The 26,893-nt window shown below is 34.4% G+C and overlaps 1 protein-coding gene across 11 annotated transcripts in view; it reads right to left on the bottom strand.

Annotated features, from left to right (window-relative positions):
* Window positions 1–26,893, bottom strand: part of LOC143243070 (uncharacterized) — a 698,461-nt gene that overhangs the window by 434,468 nt on the left and 237,100 nt on the right. For 3 of the 11 annotated variants that reach the window (XR_013023846.1, XM_076486810.1, XM_076486809.1), the window contains exons 2-3: window positions 20,302–20,401; window positions 17,931–18,042 (exon numbers count right to left, since the gene is read on the bottom strand). Coding sequence is in view for 2 of the 11 variants with exons in the window: in XM_076486810.1 (XP_076342925.1) it covers window positions 17,931–18,042; window positions 20,302–20,341 (152 nt within the window). In the remaining 9 variants the exon portion in view is untranslated. Of the gene's footprint in view, window positions 1–14,274; window positions 14,494–16,230; window positions 16,831–17,919; window positions 18,061–20,301; window positions 20,402–20,945; window positions 21,666–26,893 lie in introns of those variants that run through there. The other 8 variants (XR_013023841.1, XR_013023839.1, XR_013023845.1 and 5 more) reach the window with 7 other exon arrangements.

Genomic DNA, 26,893 nt, shown 5'->3' with positions numbered 1-26,893 from the left:
CAGTGAAACTTCAGACCAATAGTTTAGAAACATACAGTGATGTCAATGACCAACAGTGTGAAAACAGACAGTGAAATTGAAGACTTAAACTGGTGAGAAATTCAGTGATATTGAAGATCAACACCGTGAACTTGATGACTCACTCTATTGAAAGAGTAATTCAAAGTGAAATCCAGTTGTGTTATAAGAGAAACTGTTGAAATACGCAGTCAAGTTAAAGACTATCATTGTTCAAAAACAGATATTGAAACAACTGAAAATCAGCACTGCTGAAGCTGACCGTGAAATTGATGATCTTCGCTGTTAAAAGTGGAGTGAAACTGAAGAACAGTTTTGAAACAGACCATGAAATTGATGACCGACGTTACTGAAACAGCCATTGAAACATCGTGAGATTGAACAACACTGCAAACCGTTAGTGAAACCGAAGACCAAGGTGTTGATAAAGTTAGTAAAACTGAAGACGTTGACTATTGAGACAGTGAACACCAACAGTTTTGAAACAGACCATGAAATTGATGACCGACACTACTGCAACAGCCATCGATTGTGAAGGCCAACACTGTATAAACATCGTGAATTGAACAACGCTGGAAACCGTTAGTGAAACCGAAGACCAAGGTGTTGATAAAGTTGCTAAATCTGAAGACGTTGATTTTTGAGACAGTCATTGAAAGTGAAGACCAACACTGTTGAAGCATAGTGAAATTGAACAAAACTGTGCAAACCGTCAGTGAAACCAAAGACCAAGGTGTTGATAAAGTTAGTAAAACTGAAGACGTACTCTGTCTAGACAGACATTGAAATTGAAAACCAACAGTGTTGAGACAGTCAGTGAAAGTAAAGGCCAATAGTGTTGAAACAGCCAATAAAAGTGAAGACCAACGGTGTACAAGCGAACAGTGAACTTAACGACCAACAGTGTTGAAACTGCCAGTGAAACTTCAGACCAATAGTTTAGAAACATACAGTGATGTCAATGACCAACAGTGTGAAAACAGACAGTGAAATTGAAGACTTAAACTGGTGAGAAATTCAGTGATATTGAAGATCAACACCGTGAACTTGATGACTCACTCTATTGAAAGAGTAATTCAAAGTGAAATCCAGTTGTGTTATAAGAGAAACTGTTGAAATACGCAGTCAAGTTAAAGACTATCATTGTTCAAAACAGATATTGAAACAACTGAAAATCAGCACTGCTGAAGCTGACCGTGAAATTGATGATCTTCGCTGTTAAAAGTGGAGTGAAACTGAAGAACAGTTTTGAAACAGACCATGAAATTGATGACCGACGTTACTGAAACAGCCATTGAAACATCGTGAGATTGAACAACACTGCAAACCGTTAGTGAAACCGAAGACCAAGGTGTTGATAAAGTTAGTAAAACTGAAGACGTTGACTGTTGAGACAGTCATTAAAAGTGAACACCAACAGTTTTGAAACAGACCATGAAATTGATGACCGACACTACTGCAACAGCCATTGAAAGTGAAAACCAACACTGTATAAACATTGTGAGATTGAACAACGCTGCAAACCGTTAGTAAAACCGAAGACCAAGGTGTTGATAAAGTTACTAAAACTGAAGACGTTAACTGTTGAGAAGTCATTGAAAGTTAAGACCAACACTGTTGAAGCATAGTGAAATTGAACAAAACTGTGCAAACCGTCAGTGAAACCGAAGACCAAGGTGTTGATAAAGTTAGTAAAACTGAAGACGTACTCTGTCTAGACAGACATTGAAATTGAAGACCAACAGTGTTGAGACAGTCAGTGAAAGTAAAGGCCAATAGTGTTGAAACAGCCAATAAAAGTGAAGACCAACGGTGTACAAGCGAACAGTGAACTTAACGACCAACAGTGTTGAAACTGCCAGTGAAACTTCAGACCAATAGTTTAGAAACATACAGTGATGTCAATGACCAACAGTGTGAAAACAGACAGTGAAATTGAAGACTTAAACTGGTGAGAAATTCAGTGATATTGAAGATCAACACCGTGAACTTGATGACTCACTCTATTGAAAGAGTAATTCAAAGTGAAATCCAGTTGTGTTATAAGAGAAACTGTTGAAATATGCAGTCAATTGCACATTGAGTTTCAAAGTGAAATTCAGTTGTATTATCAGAGACTGTTGAAATACATTGTTCAAAAAACAGATATTGAAACAACTGAAAATCAGCACTGCTGAAGCTGACCGTGAAATTGATGATCTTCGCTGTTAAAAGTGGAGTGAAACTGAAGAACAGTTTTGAAACAGACCATGAAATTGATGACCGACGTTACTGAAACAGCCATTGAAACATCGTGAGATTGAACAACACTGCAAACCGTCAGTGAAACCGAAGACCAAGGTGTTGATAAAGTTAGTAAAACTGAAGACGTTGACTGTTGAGACAGTCATTGAAAGTGAACACCAACAGTTTTGAAACAGACCATGAAATTGATGACCGACACTACTTCAACAGCCATTGAAAGTGAAGGCCAACACTGTTGAAGCATAGTGAAATTGAACAAAACTGTGCAAACCGTTAGTGAAACCGAAGACCAAGGTGTTGATAAAGTTAGTAAAACTGAAGACGTACTCTGTCTAGACAGACATTGAAATTGAAGACCAACAGTGTTGAGACAGTCAGTGAAAGTAAAGACCAATAGTGTTGAAACAACAGCAGTGAAAGTAAAGGCCAATAGTGTTGAAACAGTGTGAAGACCAACGGTGTACAAGCGAACAGTAAACTTAACGACCAACAGTGTTGAAACTGCCAGTGAAACTTCAGACCAATAGTTTAGAAACATACAGTGATGTCAATGACCAACAGTGTGAAAACAGACAGTGAAATTGAAGACTTAAACTGGTGAGAAATTCAGTGATATTGAAGATCAACACCGTGAACTTGATGACTCACTCTATTGAAAGAGTAATTCAAAGTGAAATCCAGTTGTGTTATAAGAGAAACTGTTGAAATACGCAGTCAAGTTAAAGACTATCATTGTTCAAAAACAGATATTGAAACAACTGAAAATCAGCACTGCTGAAGCTGACCGTGAAATTGATGATCTTCGCTGTTAAAAGTGGAGTGAAACTGAAGAACAGTTTTGAAACAGACCATGAAATTGATGACCGACGTTACTGAAACAGCCATTGAAACATCGTGAGATTGAACAACACTGCAAACCGTTAGTGAAACCGAAGACCAAGGTGTTGATAAAGTTAGTAGAATTCAAGACGTTGACTATTGAGACAGCCATTAAAAGTGAACACCAACAGTTTTGAAACAGACCATGAAATTGATGACCGACACTACTGCAACAGCCATCGATAGTGAAGGCCAACACTATATAAACATCGTGAGATTGAACAACGCTGCAAACCGTTAGTGAAACCGAAGACCAAGGTGTTGATAAAGTTACTAAAACTGAAGACGTTGACTGTTGAGACAGTCATTGAAAGTGAAGACCAACACTGTTGAAGCATAGTGAAATTGAACAAAACTGTGCAAACCGTCAGTGAAACCGAAGACCAAGGTGTTGATAAAGTTAGTAAAACTGAAGACGTACTCTGTCTAGACAGACATTGAAATTGAAGACCAACAGTGTTGAGACAGTCAGTGAAAGTAAAGGCCAATAGTGTTGAAACAGCCAATAAAAGTGAAGACCAACGGTGTACAAGCGAACAGTGAACTTAACAACCAACAGTGTTGAAACTGCCAGTGAAACTTCAGACCAATAGTTTAGAAACATACAGTGATGTCAATGACCAACAGTGTGAAAACAGACAGTGAAATTGAAGACTTAAACTGGTGAGAAATTCAGTGATATTGAAGATCAACACCGTGAACTTGATGACTCACTCTATTGAAAGAGTAATTCAAAGTGAAATCCAGTTGTGTTATAAGAGACACTGTTGAAATACGCAGTCAATTTAAAAACTAACATTGTTCAAAACAGATATTGAAACAACTGAAAATCAGCACTGCTGAAGCTGACCGTGAAATTGATGATCTTCGCTGTTAAAAGTGGAGTGAAACTGAAAAACAGTTTTGAAACAGACCATGAAATTGATGACCGACGTTACTGAAACAGCCATTGAAACATCGTGAGATTGAACAACACTGCAAACCGTTAGTGAAACCGAAGACCAAGGTGTTGATAAAGTTAGTAAAACTAAAGACGTTGACTGTTGAGAGAGTCATTAAATGTGAACACCAACAGTGTTGAAACAGACCATGAAATTGATGACCGAAACTACTGCAAGAGCCATTGAATGTGAAGGCCAACACTGTATTAACATCGTGAAATTGAACAACACTGCAAAACGTTAGTGAAACCGAAAACCAAGGTGTTCCTAAAGTTCGTTAATTTGAAGACGTTGACTGTTGAAACAGTCATTGAAAGTGAAGGTCAACACTGTATAAACATCGTGAGATTGAACAACGCTGGAAACCGTTAGTGAAACCGAAGACCAAGGTGTTGATAAAGTTGCTAAAACTGAAGACGTTAATTTTTGAGACAGTCATTGAAAGTGAAGACCAACACTGTTGAAGCATAGTGAAATTGAACAAAACTGTGCAAACCGTCAGTGAAACCAAAGACCAAGGTGTTGATAAAGTTAGTAAAACTGAAGACGTACTCTGTCTAGACAGACATTGAAATTGAAGACCAACAGTGTTGAGACTCAGTGAAAGTAAAGGCCAATAGTGTTGAAACAGCCAATAAAAGTGAAGACCAACGGTGTACAAGCGAACAGTAAACTTAACGACCAACAGTGTTGAAACTGTCAGTGAAACTTCAGACCAATAGTTTAGAAACATACAGTGATGTCAATGACCAACAGTGTGAAAACAGACAGTGAAATTGAAGACTTATACTGGTGAGAAATTCAATGATATTGAAGATCAACACCGTGAACTTGTTGACTCACTCTATTGAAAGAGTAATTCAAAGTGAAATCCAGTTGTGTTATAAGAGAAACTGTTGAAATACGCAGTCAAGTTAAAGACTATCATTGTTCAAAAACAGATATTGAAACAACTGAAAATCAGCACTGCTGAAGCTGACCGTGAAATTGATGATCTTCACTGTTAAAAGTGGAGTGAAACTGAAGAACAGTTTTGAAACAGACCATGAAATTGATGACCGACGTTACTGAAACAGCCATTGAAACATCGTGAGATTGAACAACACTGCAAACCGTTAGTGAAACCGAAGACCAAGGTGTTGATAAAGTTAGTAAAATTGAAGACGTTGACTGTTGAGACAGTCATTGAAAGTGAACACCAACAGTTTTGAAACAGACCATGAAATTGATGACCGACACTACTTCAACAGCCATTGAAAGTGAAGACCAACACTGTTGAAGCATAGTGAAATTGAACAAAACTGTGCAAACCGTCAGTGAAACCGAAGACCAAGGTGTTGATAAAGTTAGTAAAACTGAAGACGTTGACTGTTGAGACAGTCATTGAAAGTGAAGACCAACACTGTTGAAGCACAAAATTGAACAAAATTGTGCAAACCGTCAGTGAAACCGAAGACCAAGGTGTTGATAAAGTTAGTAAAACTGAAGACGTACTCTGTCTAGACAGACATTGAAATTGAAAACCAACAGTGTTGAGACAGTCAGTGAAAGTAAAGGCCAATAGTGTTGAAACAGCCAATAAAAGTGAAGACCAACGGTGTACAAGCGAACAGTAAACTTAACGACCAACAGTGTTGAAACTGCCAGTGAAACTTCAGACCAATAGTTTAGAAACATACAGTGATGTCAATGACCAACAGTGTGAAAACAGACAGTGAAATTGAAGACTTAAACTGGTGAGAAATTCAGTGATATTGAAGATCAACACCGTGAACTTGATGACTCACTCTATTGAAAGAGTAATTCAAAGTGAAATCCAGTTGTGTTATAAGAGAAACTGTTGAAATACGCAGTCAAGTTAAAGACTATCATTGTTCAAAAACAGATATTGAAACAACTGAAAATCAGCACTGCTGAAGCTGACCGTGAAATTGATGATCTTCGCTGTTAAAAGTGGAGTGAAACTGAAGAACAGTTTTGAAACAGACCATGAAATTGATGACCGACGTTACTGAAACAGCCATTGAAACATCGTGAGATTGAACAACACTGCAAACCGTTAGTGAAACCGAAGACCAAGGTGTTGATAAAGTTAGTAAAACTGAAGACGTTGACTGTTGAGACAGTCATTAAAAGTGAACACCAACAGTTTTGAAACAGACCATGAAATTGATGACCGACACTACTGCAACAGCCATTGAAAGTGAAGGCCAACACTGTATAAACATCGTGAGATTGAACAACGCTGCAAGCCGTTAGTGAAACCGAAGACCAAGGTGTTGATAAAGTTACTAAAACTGAAGACGTTGACTGTTGAGACAGTCATTGAAAGTGAAGACCAACACTGTTGAAGCATAGTGAAATTGAACAAAACTGTGCAAACCGTCAGTGAAACCGAAGACCAAGGTGTTGATAAAGTTAGTAAAACTGAAGACGTACTCTGTCTAGACAGACATTGAAATTGAAGACCAACAGTGTTGAGACAGTCAGTGAAAGTAAAGGCCAATAGTGTTGAAACAGCCAATAAAAGTGAAGACCAACGGTGTACAAGCGAACAGTAAACTTAACGACCAACAGTGTTGAAACTGCCAGTGAAACTTCAGACCAATAGTTTAGAAACATACAGTGATGTCAATGACCAACAGTGTGAAAACAGACAGTGAAATGGAAGACTTATACTGGTGAGAAATTCAATGATATTGAAGATCAACACCGTGAACTTGATGACTCACTCTATTGAAAGAGTAATTCAAAGTGAAATCCAGTTGTGTTATAAGAGACACTGTTGAAATACGCAGTCAAGTTAAAGACTAACATTGTTCAAAACAGATATTGAAACAACTGAAAATCACCACTGCTGAAGCTAACCGTGAAATTGATGATCTCTACTGTTCAAAGTGGAGTGAAACTGAAGAACAGTTTTGAAACAGACCATGAAATTGATGACCGACGTTACTGAAACAGCCATTGAAACATCGTGAAATTGAATTGAACACTGCAAACCGTTAGTGAAACCGAAGACCAAGGTGTTGATAAAGTTAGTAAAATTGAAGACGTTGACTGTTGAGACAGTCATTGAAAGTGAACACCAACAGTTTTGAAACAGACCATGAAATTGATGACCGAAACTACTGCAACAGCCATTGAAAGTGAAGACCAACACTGTATAAACATCGTGAGATTGAACAACATTGTGAAACCGTTAGTGAAACCGAAGACCAAGGTGTTGATAAAGTTGCTGAAGACGTTGACTGTGAAGAGTCGTTGATTGAACACCAACAAGAGACAGTCATTGAAAGTGAAGACCAACAGTGTTGAAAGCATAGTGAAATTGAACAAAAACTGTGCAAACCGTCAGTGAAACCAAAGACCAAGGTGTTGATAAAGTTAGTAAAACTGAAGACGTACTCTGTCTAGACAGACAAAGTGAAATTGAAGACCAACAGTGTTGAGAGTCAGTGAAAGTAAAGAAGAACAATAGTGTTGAAACAGCCAATAAAAGTGAAGACCAACATCATAGTGTACAAAGCTGTGTAAAAGACAGTGAAACTGAACAGCAAGTGTTAAAACAGTAAACTTAACGACCAACAGTGTTGAAACAGCCAGTGAAACTTCAGACCAATAGTTTAGAAACATACAGTGAAACATGCATGATGTCAAAGACCAACAGTGTGAAAACAGACAGTGAAATTGAAGACTTAAACTGGTGAGAAATTCAGTGATTTTGAAGATCAACACCGTGAACTTGATGACTCACTCTATTGAAAGAGTAATTCAAAGTGAAATCCAGTTGTGTTATAAGAGACACTTTTGAAATACGCAGTGAAGTTAAAAACTAACATTGTTCAAAAACAGATATTGAAGCTGACCGTGAAATTGAAGATATCTACTGTTGAAAGTGGAGTGAAAGTGAAGAAGAGGTTTGAAACAGGCCATGAAATTGATGACCGACACTACTGAATCACCCATCGAAAGTGAAGACCAACACTGTTGAAACATCATGAGGTTGAACAACACTAAAACCGTTAGTGAAACCGAAGACCAAGGTGAAGTTCAATTCAAGACCAATAGTGTTGAAATAGAAGTTAAATGAAGACCAAAAGTATGATAACATATAGTGTAACTGAAGACCAATAGTGTTGAGACAGTCAGTGAAATTGAAGACCACCAGTGTTAAAGAGTCAGTGAAATTGAATACCAACAGTGTTGAAACAGCCAGTGAATCTGCAGACAAATAGTGTTAAACCAGTGAAGATGAAGACCAACAGTGTTGAAACAGTCAGTGAAAGTGAAAACCAATAGTGTTAAAACAGACATTAAACTTGATGAACAACAGGGTTGAAACAGCCTATGAAAGTGAAGACCAACAGTGTGAAACAGTAAGTGGAAGTCAACACCAAGTGTATTGAAACAGAGAGTGAAATTGAAAACCAACAGTGTTGCAACAGTTAGGGAAACTGATAAACAACAGTGTGAAAACAGTCAGTGAAATTCAAGACCGATAGTGTTGAAAAAAGTGAAGCTGAAAACCATCAGTATGAAAAATGACAGTGAAACTGAAGACCAGCAGTGTTTAAGCAGACAGCGAAATTGGAAACCAACAGTGTTGTAACAGAAATGAAAGTAATAACCAACAGTGTGAAGACAGACAGTGAAATTGAAGACATTGAAATTCGAGACCAATAGTGTTAAAGTAGACAGTGAAATTTAAGACAAACGGTGTTTACACAGTCAGTGAAACTGAAGACTAACAGTGTTAATGCGTGAGTGAAAATGAAGACCAACAATGTAAAAACTGACAGAAAAACTGTAGACCAGAATTATTGAAACAGACAGTAAACTTGAAGACCAACATTGTTCAAACAGCCGTTGAAACTGCAGACCAGTAGTGTTAAAAGGGACTGTGAAGTTGAATACCAAGAGTGTTGAAACACCATGTGAAATTGATGACCAATTGAGTTGAAAAGTGTGAAAACAGTAAGTGAAAGTCAACACCAATAGTATTGAAACAGACAGTGAAATTGAAAACCAACAGTGTTGGAAGAGACAGTTAAAGTGAAACCAACAGTGTGAAACGAGTCAGTAGAATTTGAGACCAATAGTGTTGTAACAGAAATGAAAGTAATAACCAACAGTGTGAAGACAGACAGTGAAATTGAAGACATTGAAATTCAGACCAATAGTGTTAAAGCAGACAGTGAAATTTAAGTCAAACGGTGTTTACACAGTCAGTGAAACTGAAGACTAACAGTGTTAATGCGTGAGTGAAAATGAAGACCAACAATGTAAAAACTGACAGTAAAACTGTAGACCAGAATTATTGAAACAGACTATAAACTTGAAGACCAACAGTATTGAAACTGCTGACCAGTAGTGTGAAAACAGACTTTGAAGTTCAATACCAACAGTGTTGAAAGAGTCAGTTAAAGTGATGATCAATAGTGTTAAACAAGCTGTGAAATTGAAGACCAACAGTGTTGAAACGAAGTGAAAATGAAGACCAATTGTGTTGAATCTGTCGGTGAAATTGAAGATCAACAGTTTTTGAAAAGTAAGTGAAAGTAAAGACGAACATTTTAAAAACAGTTAGTGGAACTGAAGACCATGAGCGTGAGAACAGACAGTCAAACTGAAGAACAATATTATTTAAACACCGTAAAAGGGAAGACCAACAGTGTTTAAACAGCCGTTGAAACGACACATCAGTATTGTTAAAACAGACTGTGAAGTTGAATACCAACAGTGTTGAAACAGCCAATGAAAGTGAAGACCAACAGTATGAAAACAGTCAGTGAAAGTCAACACCAAGTGTGTTGAAATGGAAATGAAAGTAAACACCAATAGTGTTGAATCTGACAGTGAATCTGAAGAGGAACAGTTTGAAAACAATTACTGAAAACGAATATTACCAGTGTGAAATCAGCCAGTGAAACTGCAGACCAATAGTGGTAAAACAGACTGTGAAGATGAATACCAACAGTGTTGGAACAGTCAGTCAAACTGAAGAACTATAATGTTGAAACAGACAGTAAAGTTGAAGGCCAACAGAGTTGAAACAGCCTACGAACATGAAGACCAATAGTGTGAAAACAGTCAGTGGAAGTTAACACCAATAGTCTTGAAATGGAAGTTAAAGTGAAAACCAAGATTGTGAAAAAAGACTGTAAAACTGTAGACCAGTTGTTTTCAAAAACTTAATTAAATTGCAGACGAGTAGTGTTAAAATGGTGAGTAAAGTGAAGACCAACACTAGTAATAGTCAATGAAACCGAAACCAATAGTATTCATGCAGACAGTGAAATTGAAGAACTACTCTTTTCAAACTTTCAGTTAAAGACCAACAATGCCGAAACAGACCGTGAAATTGATGACTATTGAAATAGTCATTGAAAGTGAAAACCAGTTGTGTTAAAAGAGACACAGTTGAAACACACAGTCAAGTTAAAGACCAACACTGTTCACAAACGGACATTGAAACTAAAAACCAGCACTGCTGAAACTGACTGAAATTGAAGATCTCCACTCTTTAAACATTCAGTGCAAGTGAAGAACAACTGTTTTGAAACACCGTGAAATTGAAGACCGACACTACTGAAACAATCATTGAAAGTGAAGAGCAACACTGTTGAAACACAGTGAGATTGACCAACCCTGTGAAAACCGTAAGTGAAACCAAAGATCAATAGTGATGATAATGTTAGTAAAATTGAAGGCGTACACTGTTGAAACATGCAGTTGAAGTAAAGACCAACATTGCTGACACATATCGTGAAATTAAAGACCAGTAATGTTAAATTATAGTGAAAGTTAAGATCAACAGTGTTGAAGCAGACTGAAAATTAAGACTACACTATTGAAAGTGAAATTGAAGACTATTAGTATTGAAACACACAGTGAAACAGAAAAACAACAGTGTTGAAACAGACATTGAATTTGATAACCAACAGTTTTGAAAGAGACAGTGAAAGTGAAGACCAGTATTGTGAAAACAGTTGAATTCAGGACCAATACCGTTGAAAGAGAAGTTGAAGTGAAGACCAAAAGTGTGAAAAATACAGTGAAACTGAACACCAATGTAGAGTAAAAGTGAAGACAAATACTGTTGAAAAAGACAGTCAAATTAAAGACCAACGACGTTTAAACAGACAGTGAAACTGAAAACCAACACTATTGAAACAATGATTGAAATTGAACACCAGCAGTGTTAAACTATAGTGAAAATGAAGATCAACACTGTTGGAACAGATCGTAAGTGAAGAATACACTGTTGAAACAGAGAATGAAATTGAAAACACTTTGTGTTGAAACAGCCAGTGAAAGTTAAAACCAACAGTGTGAGAACAGTGATTGAAACTGGGGACCAGTAGTGTTGAAAGAGAAGTGAAAGAGAAGACCAACAGTGTGAAAACAGTCAAAGTAAACATCAAAAGTTTGATTGATGCATGTTGTCTGTGAAGGACTGACTTTCATTGGTCAGAAATGGATGAACGTCGTGTTACGTCAGAGTGCCTGTGATACTTTCAGTGATGGTTTATTTCATCTTGCATCACAATATTTTATTTCCACATTATTGTTGCATAAGTGGAGTAACTGTTACATATGTATATATACCGTTGAATTTGTGCATTAAGATATTTCAAATGTTACATAGTTTTAAGTTTAAGATGATGAGTTGGATATGAAGATGAATCAAAAGTTCTGTAATCAAATCTCGTTCCTGAAGATGAACTTCAAAATAAGCAGAAGATTAACATGTTTATAGTGAATTGACTCCGTGGGTCTTTTGTTAATAACAAGAACAGAGATCCCAGTGTTTCATCTAAACGAATCACTTAAATAAGAGCTTAAAAATCAGCTAAAGTTTGATTCATACTTTTTTAAATTTTATATGAATAGTTACTTTTTTCATCATTCAAAACTGCGATACTAAAGTACAATGAGCTGACAATTCTGGTCCTTTAAAAGTACTTTGTTTTATATTAAACTTAATAGTTCTTTGGTACTATGTTTGCTGCTTTGCAGAAAACTTAACAATAAACACTTTATTTCGTAGAAGAAAAGTTAACAATACCGATTCCTTATGAAACCTTTTTTTTGTTCCATATTAAAGGTTAACAATATCGATTTCTTAGGAATCATTTTTCATTCCAAAGAGAAAGTTAACAATACTAGTTCCTAAGGAAACCTCTTTGTTGTTCCATAGAGAAAGTTAACAACACTGATCCCGTGGAAAATCTTTTTTGATGTTCCATAAAAAAGGTTAACAATACCGATTTCTCAGAAAACACTTTGTCATTCCATAGTTAACAATACCGATTCCTTAGGAAACCAATTTGTTGTTCCATAGAAAAAGTTAACAATACCGATTCCCTGATAAAGATTTTTGTCTCATAGAAAAAGCTAACAATAGTGATTTCTTAGGAAATAGTTTTGTTGTTCCATAGAAAAAGTTAAGATACTGATTCCTTAGGTAAATCGTTTGTCATTCTGTAGAAAAAGTTAACAATACTGATTCCCTAGGAAGCCTCTTTGTTGTTCTTTAGAAAACATTAGCAACACTGATTTTTAGGAAACCTATTTCGTTATTCCATGAGAAAGGTTAACAATTCTGATTCCGAGAAAACATTTTTTTGTTTTATAGAAAAACTTAACAATATTAATTCCTTGTAAAATCTTTTTGTAATTCCATAGAAAAGTTAACAATACTGATTCTTTAGGAAACCTTTGTTGTTCTATAGAAAACATTAACAACACTGATTCCTTACAAAATCTCTTGTCATTTCAAAGAAGAATTTAAAAATACTGATTATTTAGGAACCACAGTCGAAAATTTTTAACACACACACATATTAATGAGCGCAAAAATAAAAAAAAAAATTCACGTCAACAAATTATGCCGAAAACTCATGTTTTTGCAGTTGAAACAAATGTAATTAATGGGGATAAAGTTTCTAATTTTTGTATAAAAGGTTACACATTGCGGAAGCGATGTAGACACTCAACATACGTGATGCTGTATATAGTATGGCTGGATGATGTTTCACTGTTATTTATACATAGCTGGTAACTTATTTGAATACTTTGTTACGGGTTCAAATGCTCACTGTCCCTGTAAACCGCGGTGTTGTACGATGTACTACTAAAGTTAAGATTTTATATGTTAGAGTATCTTAGGGCATTAAAACGTTTATTTTTTAAAACTATTATAATCTGTCTTATATGTTTATTTATAATCAGTTCTTTTGTCACTCTTTTATGGCTATCTCTATTATTACTGTTTTAATGTGTGTTTTTGTTTTTCAAGCCACAGATTTAAATTCGATTTATTCAAGTTTTTAACGGTTTAATACTGAAATCAGTTATTCGAAGACAAACTACATTGTTCTGACTAAAATAACAGATTTTGTTTTTTCTTTAAAAACTTGTAATTCCTGATTATTTTCATTTGAGTATATGCTGAAGAGTGCATGAAATTAAATTCTTTATGGAAAGAAAAATAGTTCAATATTTCTGTCATTTTCGTGCATTTATTTCAACACCTAATGCACATTAACTTTATCGTGTTCCCTATTTTAATATGTACTTGACTTCTAATACTGTTAATTTTTATGAAAGCTTAGAATCTTTAATTCCGTGTTCAATGTTCTACCTAAGAATTTAAACAAAGTATTTGAGAGGATTCTTTTAACTCATTGATATAATTACAATCTGGTTACCGTTTTAATTGCGACCACCAATCTATCCTTTCTAAACGTAAGAAGTATCGAACACACAATTCACAGAAAGGTTTTATGTTATTTTATTTTTATAATGATACGTATAACCAGTGTTAATTCTTCTCGTTAAAATTCACTTTTACTTTTAAACGTATTTTCTTCTCAGCTGCTTTTACGCGTATTGAAAAGAACATAACTTCTCTTTATGTTGATTTTCTCTTTAATTTTTTTATAAATGTAACCATTATAACATAGTTTTGTTAATAATTGGTTTACACTGGTTTCAAATACCCTCCCACTTTATGTATTTATTTGCCATAGCTTATTCAAGAGAACAAATACATATTTATTGATTGCATTCATACATACATATTCCTTATTCAAGTGTAGTAAAAAATCTGGTAAACTTTAAAAAAAAATGGAAGAGTTTGAGAAGCAACTCTGTACCCGTATTTGTTTGTTTTCAGGGTTTATACAGGGTGTTCGGAAAATCACTGTGCACTTATGTATTTATTAACAGACATGTTTCAATATAGAATACAGGAGGTAAATATGAATGACAATTATAAACAACGTTGAAAGTGACCATCGTTCTCATCAATACAGACTTGGATCCTTCTTATTTTGTTTCTAAACACCGCTATCAGTTGCTGGCTTGAGATAGACTGAATGAATCACAAACTTTGTAGAGAAAACTAAATAATAAACCAATTGCAATACTTTATGTGTTATATTATTCAATATTTATACAATTTATTTAGATACTTTAACTTTTGTAAATCAACCTAACTTACAAATAACATGAAATATACCTTGAATACACGAGTTAATTCCATATGGTCAGGTAGTTAAGGCACTCGACTCGTAATCAGAAGGTCGCGGGTTCGAATTCCCGTCACACCAGATTTGCTCGCTCTTTCAGCCGCGAGGGCGTTATGATGTGACGCTCAATCCCATTATTCTCTGATAAAAGAGTAGCCCAAGAGTTGGTGGTGGGTAGTGATGACTAGCTGCCTTTCCTCTAGTCTTACACTTCTAAATTAGGGGCGGATAGCGCAGATAGCCTCTTTATAGCTTCGCGCAAAATTAAAAAACAAAAAAGACTATTTGTATTCTCCCCGTCTCGGATATCTCAAGCCAGTTTTAAGCGTTGTAAGTCTTCAGACATACCGTTATGCCACTGAGGACATCGTTTGAAATATTATTCCCCAGTAAATAAACTAAAGAAAGGGTAACATAAATGTTGTTTGATAAATAATAAAGACATCGCTATATTTTGGGTTTCGTATAAAAATGCTAGACATTCAAATATTGTATTTTACCAAACATAGCGGCGAAAAAGTCCTTTCCAGAACATTGCTTTGTAAAAGTCGGATTTTTACAAAAACGACATGGATGGAGAAGGTGAAGAAAAAGTAATCATTAAATGAGACTTTCTCTACAAGAGATATAATAATGAGCACAAAAATAGTAATGCGAAAAAGTTCTAAGGAATTATATGATTTGATCGTCGTGATTTGATTGCTAATATTTCTAAATATCAGATTTTAAATCTCTTGAACGAACATACTCATCCTTTAAGCCATCGAAGCGTTTCAAGTGTCACTTCTCCATCAATGTAGCCACAGATATGGCAAAAGTGACAACACGTATTCACTTGTTACTTCAAAATAATGGATGATAAACGAAGATAGCCCTTTAATAAACACAGGAAAAACAATTTCACACCCAGCATTTTTGATAATTTTATCGGCTAAAAGTGGCCTTTAAAACAGCTCTAGTTCGGTTTCACTATGGGCTCTCTTTTAATATTTATGTTGTCGTAACATGAAAATCATTTCTAAGTTCAAACCAAAGTTTACACGTCTCGTGTATTAAATTCTTGAAGAACTTCAATAATTAGAAACAATAACTTCTCTTTGGTTTCATCTTCAGAATTTAATATTTATTGAATAAGCTTTGAGCTTCTTCAGCGTTCAAAATTCACTTCACTCTATAAGAATTAGTATGTTTGATGAATTATAAAACTTATTAAACTTCTGTACCCTACGTAGTATCTCGATATTGTGGAAAGCACGCACATGATGTGTTCGCACAATTGAAGCTTGTCGTGCAAGAATATTTACTGCGGGAATTTGTATAACTTTGTTGTGATGTTTAACAAATGGCTTGAAGAAGGATAGAATAATATTTTCTTTCAATTGAAAACAAATTAAAACTAAAGATTATATCTGTGTTTTCTTTCCCACTCACAAGTATCGACTACATGCCTTTATCAATAAATGTACTCAGTCGGTACGTGTATGGCGAGAGTGTATAGACGAAACGAATACTCTTCCCACGTAAAACCGAAGCAAACAAATAAGGACCGTAAGACAAAGTATTAGAAAGAATAAAAAGAAGTCGTTCAGGTAACTTACGAATAATCGAGCGCAACAAATAAATGAATCTTCATTGCATAGTTTATTTAAGGTTTTGAAATATTGCTTATAAAATATTGAAAGTGGAATATGTCTTTTTATCGTTTTGAAATCTCATTTTCTTTATTTTTATCCTTTTTTATATTAATATAAAAAAATTGGTGAATGTCTCAGGTTCCTGTCCAACAACCGTTGTGCTTGTTACTTTCACTTCTCACATCATAGTTTGTTTACCGTTCGATAATGACTGACAAGATAATCTGCTTTGACGATGGCAAGCGGACGTGGTGACATAAATGCGAAAATGAAGACACTGGTCGGCACAATAATTCCATCTTTGCAAGTGGATATACACTTCACTGCAGAAACGCCTTGGGTGGAGAAACCAGTAAGAATTTCTGATTAGGGGATGTTCTTCAAACATCTCTCAACAGTAACTCCTCATGATGAATTCGAAGTTGCATGAGGTGTAACCTCAATAGGTATGTGCCCAATTGCCTTTGAATGCAAGAGGAGTTTACTGTGTTGAGATGTCGATGTTTGCACCAATACATCACCAGATAGAAGCTTCTTTACTTACTTTGGATAGCCAACAAGTCCCTCCAGTCCCTTCTGAATAAAAAAGGGGACATTTGCCCTAAAGGTTTGTTTGAAAGTGAGTACAATATAATAAAATGAGGTACAACAGGTGGTAAGAATGGTGAAGACTGCTGCTCAGATTCCTCAAGACGAGTTAAATTGCATATAGACTGTTTTTTACTATTTTATTCAGATTTTTAATTGGAGTATCCACAATAAAGAAAGGGAAATTTTGGTGCCCACTGACCCCACCACCATGGGGATACAATACAATATCAAACAAGGACACTGCTGTGATGCCACGGCTTCATGAGCATTATACCCAAACACCAGCATCAGATATAATGTCCACAACACCTGTTGAGAACATGAAACACTGATACTTGGTTGACCAGAGCCTGAGTGGACCAGTTGACTGATCCAACGCTGCCCGACTACAGGAATTCAATACCAAAGTAGTGTGTTAGGGTTGAACCCATCAACCACCAGGATCCTCTCCTCCCGTTCACGAGTTTTCACGCACAGCAAACATGTGGGTGGATGTTTAGATCCCAGAGGAGGTAAACTGAAAGAACAGAACCTTCCCTGCAAGGTCCCCTCACCACGTACGGGAATCCACACTGAGGGGTAATGGTAAAGAAGGTTCTTCTAATTATATCAACATTCAACACCCTTGAGATGTGCTTAATTTTTATAATTGAGTGGTTACTTACACATGCATATCAACAGAAACAAAAATACATGTAGAAACACATTCTTAGTTTCTGTTAAGCCTTATTCAAAACTTAGATAATTTAAACTGAAGCAAATTACATTCACCTGCTTTACTTAATTATTAATAAATACAATTTAAATTCCAAGACTCAATAAATAAGTCAGAGTTAGTCACTAACATTGAAATTTTTGTCCATTTATATACATATATATATATCACTATTCATTTTGGTTAGTGTTGCTTTTTAATTACCTTAACATGCTAATAAATAAATGCAGGTAAAATTAAACTGCTGAATGGTACCAAACATTTTTCAACAAACTGAATGACAAGTTACTTGAAATGTTTAAACTTATTAAAGTTACATGAAACTAAGCAGATACTAAATACTATAGAAATTAACTTACTTTCCACTTACAAGAGTGTCCTCACACATTCAAAATCACAGAATCTTGGCAGATGGTTCAATTCACATAGACAATGCCCAGCTTGTTGAAGCTTGTTTCTGTTTGTGTCATGGGACAACACCACTGATATAATACAAAATTCTGCTTTACCACATGTAAGAAAGGAGTGTATTATCCAATGTAAACTTTTAGATAGGCTAGAATCATGATTTATCTGGGTGATAAAAACACAACATTAGAACATTTAAACATGAGGTACAGCTCAACACAAGAACTTGTTTATGAAAAACTTATTCTGCATTTTCAAAGATTTTGTTGCTCAAAAATTATATCACAATGATCCATTTATTTACTCTGAATATGTAGATGAAGATCAAAGTTACAAAATAGTAGATTATGCTCTAATTAATATATATTAAATGAAAGTGTTATTTTTATATCTCACTTTCTGAGCAAATGTAATGCTTTTTATTCACTTGAAAGAAAACTAAAGACACTAAAATATCACTACTTTTTTATCTTTAACCCACACATCAATTTTAATACTTACACAAAAAAACACTGTACAAAATTTGTTCACAAGAACACATCGTTACTCAGTATTTTAAGTTTGGTATAAAATCTTTCTTATACAATACTTAAAGGAAAATTACATACAAACAGAGGCTTTAAAGAAGTTTGATTTTATTTTGTTGTTGTTTAATAAATGTAACAACACTATCAACCTTATAATAACATTACTTGAAAACAACAGACAGCTGTCAGTTAGGTTTGCATTGAGCTGAGCCAATTTTCTATGACAGTTAGCTTTAGAAATCTCTATACAAGTCATACTTATTCACCAAGCTGATATCATATCTCTTACTGTACACAAATATTGAAAATTTGTTTACAAGGAAGTTTTGTAAACAAGTTTCAAAACATGAATTCAAATGTCATCAGTTTAACACTATGACTTGAAAAGTCATCTCTGAATATTTCAAATATTTACACATTTTACTAGTAGGATAATATTATTTGTGAATATAGATGTCTGTCCACTACATTCAAATATGAATAAGAAAATAAAAATTTAATTTGTGTTTCAATAATGTCCGTTGTATAATTTTTTAAAATTCTGTTCAGAAACTAAATGTTTTGTTGAGTTCTAAGTATTTATGTGTCTGTAATTAAGCACAAATATACACAATAGTCTATCTTTGCTTACCCACCATGTGTATCAAAACACAGAACCAATTTTCTGGCATTAAAAGTCCACACACTGTGCTGCTGGTAGTGGTGTAAGAATTCTAAGAACTCTGTTAACAAGTGGAAAAACGTAGATAACTAATTCAAACTTTTGACAGAGGGGTGTTATAAAGTCATTCTGCTCTTAACAAGTGCATAAAAATGGGTAACTGTTTGAAAATGTGATAAATACTCACTGCTGTAAAATTATTGGAAGTTACACCTTTTATAGTAAGAAGGAATATTTTAAAAACAAGAACAACATTTCAATCTCTCATGCAATCATTCTCAAGAACAAAAGTTTTTATGACAAAGAAGGTTCCAGTAATTGTATCCACACGAAACACCCTTAAAATGTGTTTAAATTTTATAATTGAGTGATTACTTACACATGCATATCAACAGAAACAAATTCAGATTTATATACTTATAACAAATAAATAAAGTTAAAATGAAGCTACTGTCATAAAAGGTTTTGAAGATTTTAAAGGAGTTTTAGAAAAAGTACCTATATTAGCAGCCAAATATTTGCTTTTGTGGTTAACTAAGAAATGTAAGTGAAGTGATACAACTCTAAATATTTTGGTACTTTCCACCAGTCAACTACAGTTCAGAAAGAAAGTATTGTAAAAATAATTTCTACCAGAGTAACTCTAACTGAAATTATCATCTTAAAAGGCACCTTAGGAGCTGAATCAGTAAATGATCAGATCAGTCACACCCAGAATTCCCTGTTCTTTATTTTGTGGAAGCATGTTTCCTTTCAATATCAAAAAATATCGCAATTAATGTTTTGCATATTTTGAATTCTTAGCCCCTATATTTTCAATGTCTTATGAAAAACTCTGAGAACCACAGTAAACCCTTAAAAAGTATGAAAGCTAAAAGATTTTCTATTTAAATGCCCTATTTACATTCCATGTTTATGGCAGTGTGATCCACAATTGTTTTTATCCACTTTTGTTAACAATTTTACCAAGTTTGTCTGTAATTCCTCCTCATTATCAAAATCCAGATTTTCTTATTACTACTTCCTTTCAATGGACTTTACCAATAACCTTTTATTGATGAGTCAATCAAAAATGTTAAACTCTATGTGTTAAACAAAGAAAATACTTTTACTTATTCATGTAGTCTAACAAAAATGTTTATTACCCTTGTAATTCCTGAATATTTTAATTTGGACATGAAGCATGGTCCTCACAAATCAGAAACCAGGAAGTTTCATGGCAACAGATACACAAGAAACAAGCAACTGAAAAAAGACAAGACTAATAAGCTTAGTAGCAGCACAAGAGAATCACTTGTTAACAAAATGCTGTTGATACTCATAGTGTAAGTACCAGTTTTGAAGCTAACATCTAAACACGATTCCATGATGCAAGGTGCTTCTAAGAGAAAATCTAGACATTTGTATACTTTTGAAGGTACCGTAACAAAGAAAATATTACACAAGAAAATATTCACAGTGGTAATATGTTTGCTGATACGGACAATCTATCACAAGTAGCAAGGGAGTTTCGTCAGTGTTTCTGAGAGATTGGTTGGTTGGTTGATTTAGAGTTTTATAGCACAAAGCAGTTAGACTATCTATGTCAAACATCCAGTAAAAAGGTAAAAGAAAATTTAATAAAATTCATAAAAGGAAATCAAGGTAAAACAAAATAATGTTTAAAAAAACAACACATAAATAGCATAAAACCAAAGTTTACACCAAATCTACAACATTAAGAGAAATACTACAGTGATTCAAGTTGTAAAGGACTTTCTGTAGCACAACTGTAATTATCATAACTCACCAGGAGGACAAAGAGGTAAGTACAAAAACCACCTGAAGTTGGCCTTTCTAGTCCTGTTCCGAATTATTTGACGTTATGGCCATCTTCAAAAAGGAAAGTAACAAGAGTTTTAAAAGAAGTGTAGCAAAATTATAGCCAGGATAACTAATGGGTAGTTCAAACAGCAGCATTACTCACCTGAAGTTTGCCTTTCCAGTCCTGGTTTCAGGTTATTTAATTTTACAGCCAGTTTCTAATTTCAAATCAAATTACATATACTGTGATTTTCATAAGGGAGCCACATTAAAAATGTTTAATGTATATATTAAAAAAACTTAAATGGCATTAAAAAGATCAATGAACTTTATTATCCATGAATGTTAATAAACTAGACATTAAATTATATTTATAATTAAAAGTTTTATACTATCTGATACAGAGATGCCAACTATTTCAAATGACTGAGTATAATGATTGTAGACAGAACCCTTCCACAGTTTCAGTCCTTTTAGATTTGCCAGAAACAAGACAATCTGGTGAACGAGGCCTCTTTTTTTCCAACATGTGAACCATCGCATTGGTGTTTCTTTGCCACTTAGAAAATGATAAATACCCATCAACACGAGCTCTGATTGGCTGACAAGCACTGATGACATCACTATGGATTCCCCCACGTACCCAGTAGGAAAAGCACTGCACTTAAACTATTGGTAGACGTCAGAGATACAAATATTTCTTTATTATTTCAAGCGCAAACATGATTATTGCAAGTAGCCATTTGGGCTATGTCTTTTACTTCTTATCAAAATTTATTTGTATTTTACTAGAAATTTTCTTTTCACCCCTTTCAAGTCCTGGGGAACAATTTATCACTTTATTGTATTGGCCAAAATAATATATAATAATTTGGGAGTTCCAATAAGTTGTAATATTTGTCTGTATGAGCATATAGTTGTAATGTATACACCAAAATCGTAATGATTACGTTCAAATCATAATGGTTGGCATCTTTGCTGATGTTCATGATTTAATTTGTCAGGTATGCAGTTTTGTGCTCAGAAGCAAACAAAGTAACATTTATTACTTGGATAAATAAAATTACCAAAAATAGAAAAATAGAAAAAATTGTTATCTCTATTTGCAATTAGTTTATTATTATTGTGACAACTGATTAAGTCATAGTCTTGATTAAACTGCACAAAACTAATCAATGTAAATACTGCCTGAAGGTAACCAATTAAATTTTCCAGTTCTAAACAGTTCTCTCAATTGTTTAGCATGCAAGTGGTACTACAATACATGTTACAATAACATGAAGAAGGAAACTTCAAGTCATTTCTGTGTAGACCACAAATTATTTGTATACACAGGAAGGTTATATTAAATAAACAAACAATACTGTCATCACAAACTGAGACAAGTACCTTAATAATGCAATTTGTTCATACGTATGATGTAGCGTAGGTTTATCCATAGCTACTGAAAGTTTAAGAAATCCTCTTAATTCTTAAACATAAAATAAAACAGTGAAAGACCATACTTACGATGCATGTACTGAGATGGTATGATTCACCATAAAACCCATTCTTGAATTTTTGAAATCGTAGACCATATTTTATTAAGCTAATTTTCTTTGCTCTTATAAGAAAAATAGCAAAGGTGTCACAAATTAGCCTTAAAATTTGCAGAACAAGTGTCTAATCCTCCATAAAACAACTCTACTGTTGATCTTATCAGTGAAAAACATTTTCCAAATAAATGTCCATTCATTAAACTTTTAAAAACTTTCTCAAAAGCATCATTTTAGCATCAGAGCTATCACTCTAGTGGGTCTCAAGTCTTTCCAAATACTTGAAGTTGTTTGATTTTCATTTTTTTTTTTTGAATTTATAAAACATTTTAAACTAATAACTTTTGTTACGCAACATGAAGTTGTAACCTGTTTCTGTCAGTATTTTTATCACAATTGTTAATATGTATTAGTGAAAACAAATACGTTTTATTGAAGTGAAATGTGTAAAATTAGAAGGAAGGACTCCATTAAAACGGCAAACCTAAACCTCTGACTAATTATACTTGATTGTTATAACCCAAAAACATGTAGAAAGTTGTAAACTTGAGCACCCACACCTCCCTCTCCTAATTTCTAATTCTATATCTATTGTATATGTAGGGCTTCTTTGATTTTGTATTTGTTTTCCTACTTAGCATCTGGAAGTCTCCTATGATAATGTGTTTATGACATTTGTCGTATTTGAAAAACGTGCGAAGATAGTTTTTTTGTGTTCTTTGAATATAGTTTCCATATTTCTGCTTGTTTCCCCAATATAGAAGTCATGGCAGTTGTTGCATTGTATTTTATAAATCATGTGTGTAGTTTTTATGTGTAAAAACATGTTCCACATTGTTTTCACATGTAGGAAGATGTGGGCTTGAGCACCTACGTCTCACTGTCCTAACTTCTATTTCTATATCTGTTGCTACTCTATTTCTTATATGAGACTCGTGATTGGAGGTTGCAGTGTGGGTACTATTTCTTCAGTCACCTCAAAACCCTAGGGTACATATTATGATCCCACACTGTAGCTTGTACCCTGGGATATTTTCAGTTAATGCAGCATTTTTTAAACTTAATTTGCTTTTCAATTATAACAAAATAATGCACACGTTATCTCTATGATTACTGATATTCCATTTCTGCCTTTACAAATGCATCATTAATGTAAGAAAAAGGTATAACTTGCATAACTATCAAGGTTTCTCCATTTAGGCCTATACAGTTCCCATGGAAGTATACAAACTAGCTTTTAATACATATAAATATCAAATATCCCAAAATAAGACACTGATAAACTTAAAACAAATTATAATGGGTATTCTAATCAAATGACGTATACTTTATACCATACTCTTCTCCTACTTAATTAAATTTTTATTCACTTCTAGAACTCTTCCAACTAATACAATAATTAAGTTTCATGCAGAATGACACAAAAACATTAAAATGATGAACATCAACAGAGAATGCCTTTAAAAATTGCATAAACCTCACAAACAATATTATAAATAAGTAAGAAAATAAACACTTTATTAACATTGTAAAAACTTCTAAGTATCAAACATTATTATACTGTCAGTAAAAATATTTAGTACTAAATATTAAGCGATTTGTTGGACCTCAAGCATGATGCAAGAACATAATTCTTGGTTTAATTACAAATACTCAACTAACAAAATTAAAATAATAAAACATTAGAAAAATGGCCCTGTAAATATTGTATGCAATATATGTTATTCGTTTACTCAAATTGTTGTTAATATAGTATCATTCCCACTGATATTCTGAGCCAAACTAATTTAAATTCTCTTAAGTCTTACTCTAACTTCGTGGCCTGGCATGGCCAGGTGGTTGAGGCGTTTGACTCGAAATTTGAGGGTCGCGGTTTCGAATCCCTGTCGCACCAAACATGCTTCCCCTTTCAGCCGTGGGGGAGTTATAAGATGACGATCAATCTCATTATTTGTTGGTAAAAGAGAGGCCCAAGAGTTGGCGGTGGGTGGTGATGACTAGCTGCCTTCCCTCTAGTCTTACACTGCTAAATTAGGGACGGCTAGCACAGATAGCCCTCGAGTAGCTTTGTGCGAAATTCAAAAACAAAACAAAAACAAAACAAACCCAAAGGTAAAGTTATAAAAGTGTTAAAAGACATCTGTATAAATTGGAATAGAAAGATTGTTCTAAAGATGTTCAGTAAACAAAAGACGGTACATCCAATTGGGAGTATCTGCCTTTTTTAGATGACTTAAAGAAAGGTCACATTTGGGGACTGTAATGAGCCACGGTGGGATGGGCTGACCAATTGATTCTGTAATGTTATCCAAGGACAGACCCAATTCATCCAATTGCCCCTGGGTACGAAGACCAAAAGGAGCAATGGCAGGTCATGTGCTCTGAAAAAGTATGGCCCACTGAGGAAGGAAAACACATCCCACATTTTCAATCAATGCAGCATTTTTTATTTAATTTGTTTTCAAGTTATAACAAACTAACACATGCGTCATTTCTATGATTACTGATATTCCATTTCTGCCTTTACTTATGCATCGTTAGTGAAAGAAAATGGTATAACTTGCATAACTATCAAGGTTTCCCCATTTAAACCCATACAGTTCCCCTGAAGTATATAAACAAGCTTTTGATACATATAAATAAATAAGACACTGATAAACTTAAATTATAATGGTTATTCTAATCAAATAATGTATACTTTATACCATACTCTTCTTACAAATTAAATTTTTATTCACTTCTGGAACTCTTCCAACTAATACTACAAAAACTAATACAATAATTAAGTTTTATGCACAATGATACAAAAATATTAAAATGATGAACATCAACAGTATAAATATTTAATACTAAATATTAAGCGATTTGTTGGACCTCAAGCATGATGCAAGAACATAATTCTTGGTTTAATTACAAATACTCAACTAACAAAATTAAAATAATAAAACATTAGAAAAATGGCCCTGTAAATATTGTATGCAATATATGTTATTCGTTTACTCAAATTGTTGTTAATATAGTATCATTCCCACTGATATTCTGAGCCAAACTAATTTAAATTCTCTTAAGTCTTACTCTAACTTTGTGGCCTGGCATGACCAGGTGGTTGAGGCGTTTGACTCGAAATTTGAGGGTCGCGGTTTCGAATCCCTGTCGCACCAAACATGCTTCCCCTTTCAGCCGTGGGGGAGTTATAAGATGACGATCAATCTCATTATTTGTTGGTAAAAGAGAGGCCCAAGAGTTGGCGGAGAGTGGTGATGACGAGTTACCTTCTCTCTTGTCTCACACTGCTAGAGTAGGGGCGATGAGCGTATAGACCTCGAGTAGCTTAGCGTGAAATTCAAAACAAACAAACTCTAAGTTATTACTTCGTTTTTCCCCCACTCGAACATAATAACACTATAGCACACACAAACAAAGAAATAGCCGAAGCTTTCAAAGATCAACTCCAAAATATATTTAAAACTCACACTGATCTAGACATGAATACGTATTTTTACAATAAAGTCATAAATCACATAGTAAACAATAAACATCAATTTAAACCAATTTTTCCAGCAAACATAACTGATACAAATACAAGCTCCGATACAGATTATGCAAGCACATTACTAACACATGAAATATCCCTTCAGGAACTACTAGAAGCAATAAAAAACACAAAAAAACAAAGCACCAGGTGAAGACGAAATACAAGCTATCCTCCTACAAAAGGGCACTCCGAAATTGTTTGACCACCTAAATTCACTTTTTAACCATTTCTCTATCCTCAGGATAATCCCAGTTTCTTGGAAGCTTGCAAATATATTAATGTTCCATAAGGAAGGAAAGCCAGCGAATAAACCTAATAGCTACCGACCAATCAGCCTGACCAGCTGTGTAGGCAAAATTCTTGAAAGAATAATCAATAATAGACTCTTCACATTCTTGGAGATGACATCAAAATTACCAAAAGAACAAAATGGATTCAGAAAATTAAGACAAATGACAGACCACCTAATCAGATTAACAGAAACCATAATAGATAGCTTCAACAAAAAAGAATGTACAGTCGCTTGCTTCCTCGATATCGAGAAAGCATTCGACACAGTTTGGCACGATGGTCAAAGGTTCCGAATGAATGAAATGGAACTACCGCGAGGAACTATTCGCTGGTTATCTAACTTTTTGGAAAACAGAAAATGTAGAGTAAATGTTGAAGGAACTTTTTCCAAATACTTTACTCCACAAGCTGGTGTCCCTCAGGGAGGGGTGGTTAGCCCTATACTCTTCATCATGTATGTAAACAATATGCCAATGAGGGATCCAAATCATGGATTCTCTTCACAGTTCACAGATGATACAGTTCACAATTGTACACCATGACATGAATCCACATTTACCTACTTTCCTTCTG

This window comes from Tachypleus tridentatus, unplaced genomic scaffold (assembly GCF_004210375.1).
Source record: "Tachypleus tridentatus isolate NWPU-2018 unplaced genomic scaffold, ASM421037v1 Hic_cluster_2, whole genome shotgun sequence".
In the NCBI taxonomy this organism is placed as follows: Eukaryota; Metazoa; Arthropoda; class Merostomata; order Xiphosura; family Limulidae; genus Tachypleus; species Tachypleus tridentatus.
Note: the sequence above shows the minus strand (reverse complement) of the source record. Positions and strands in the feature narration are given on the sequence as shown.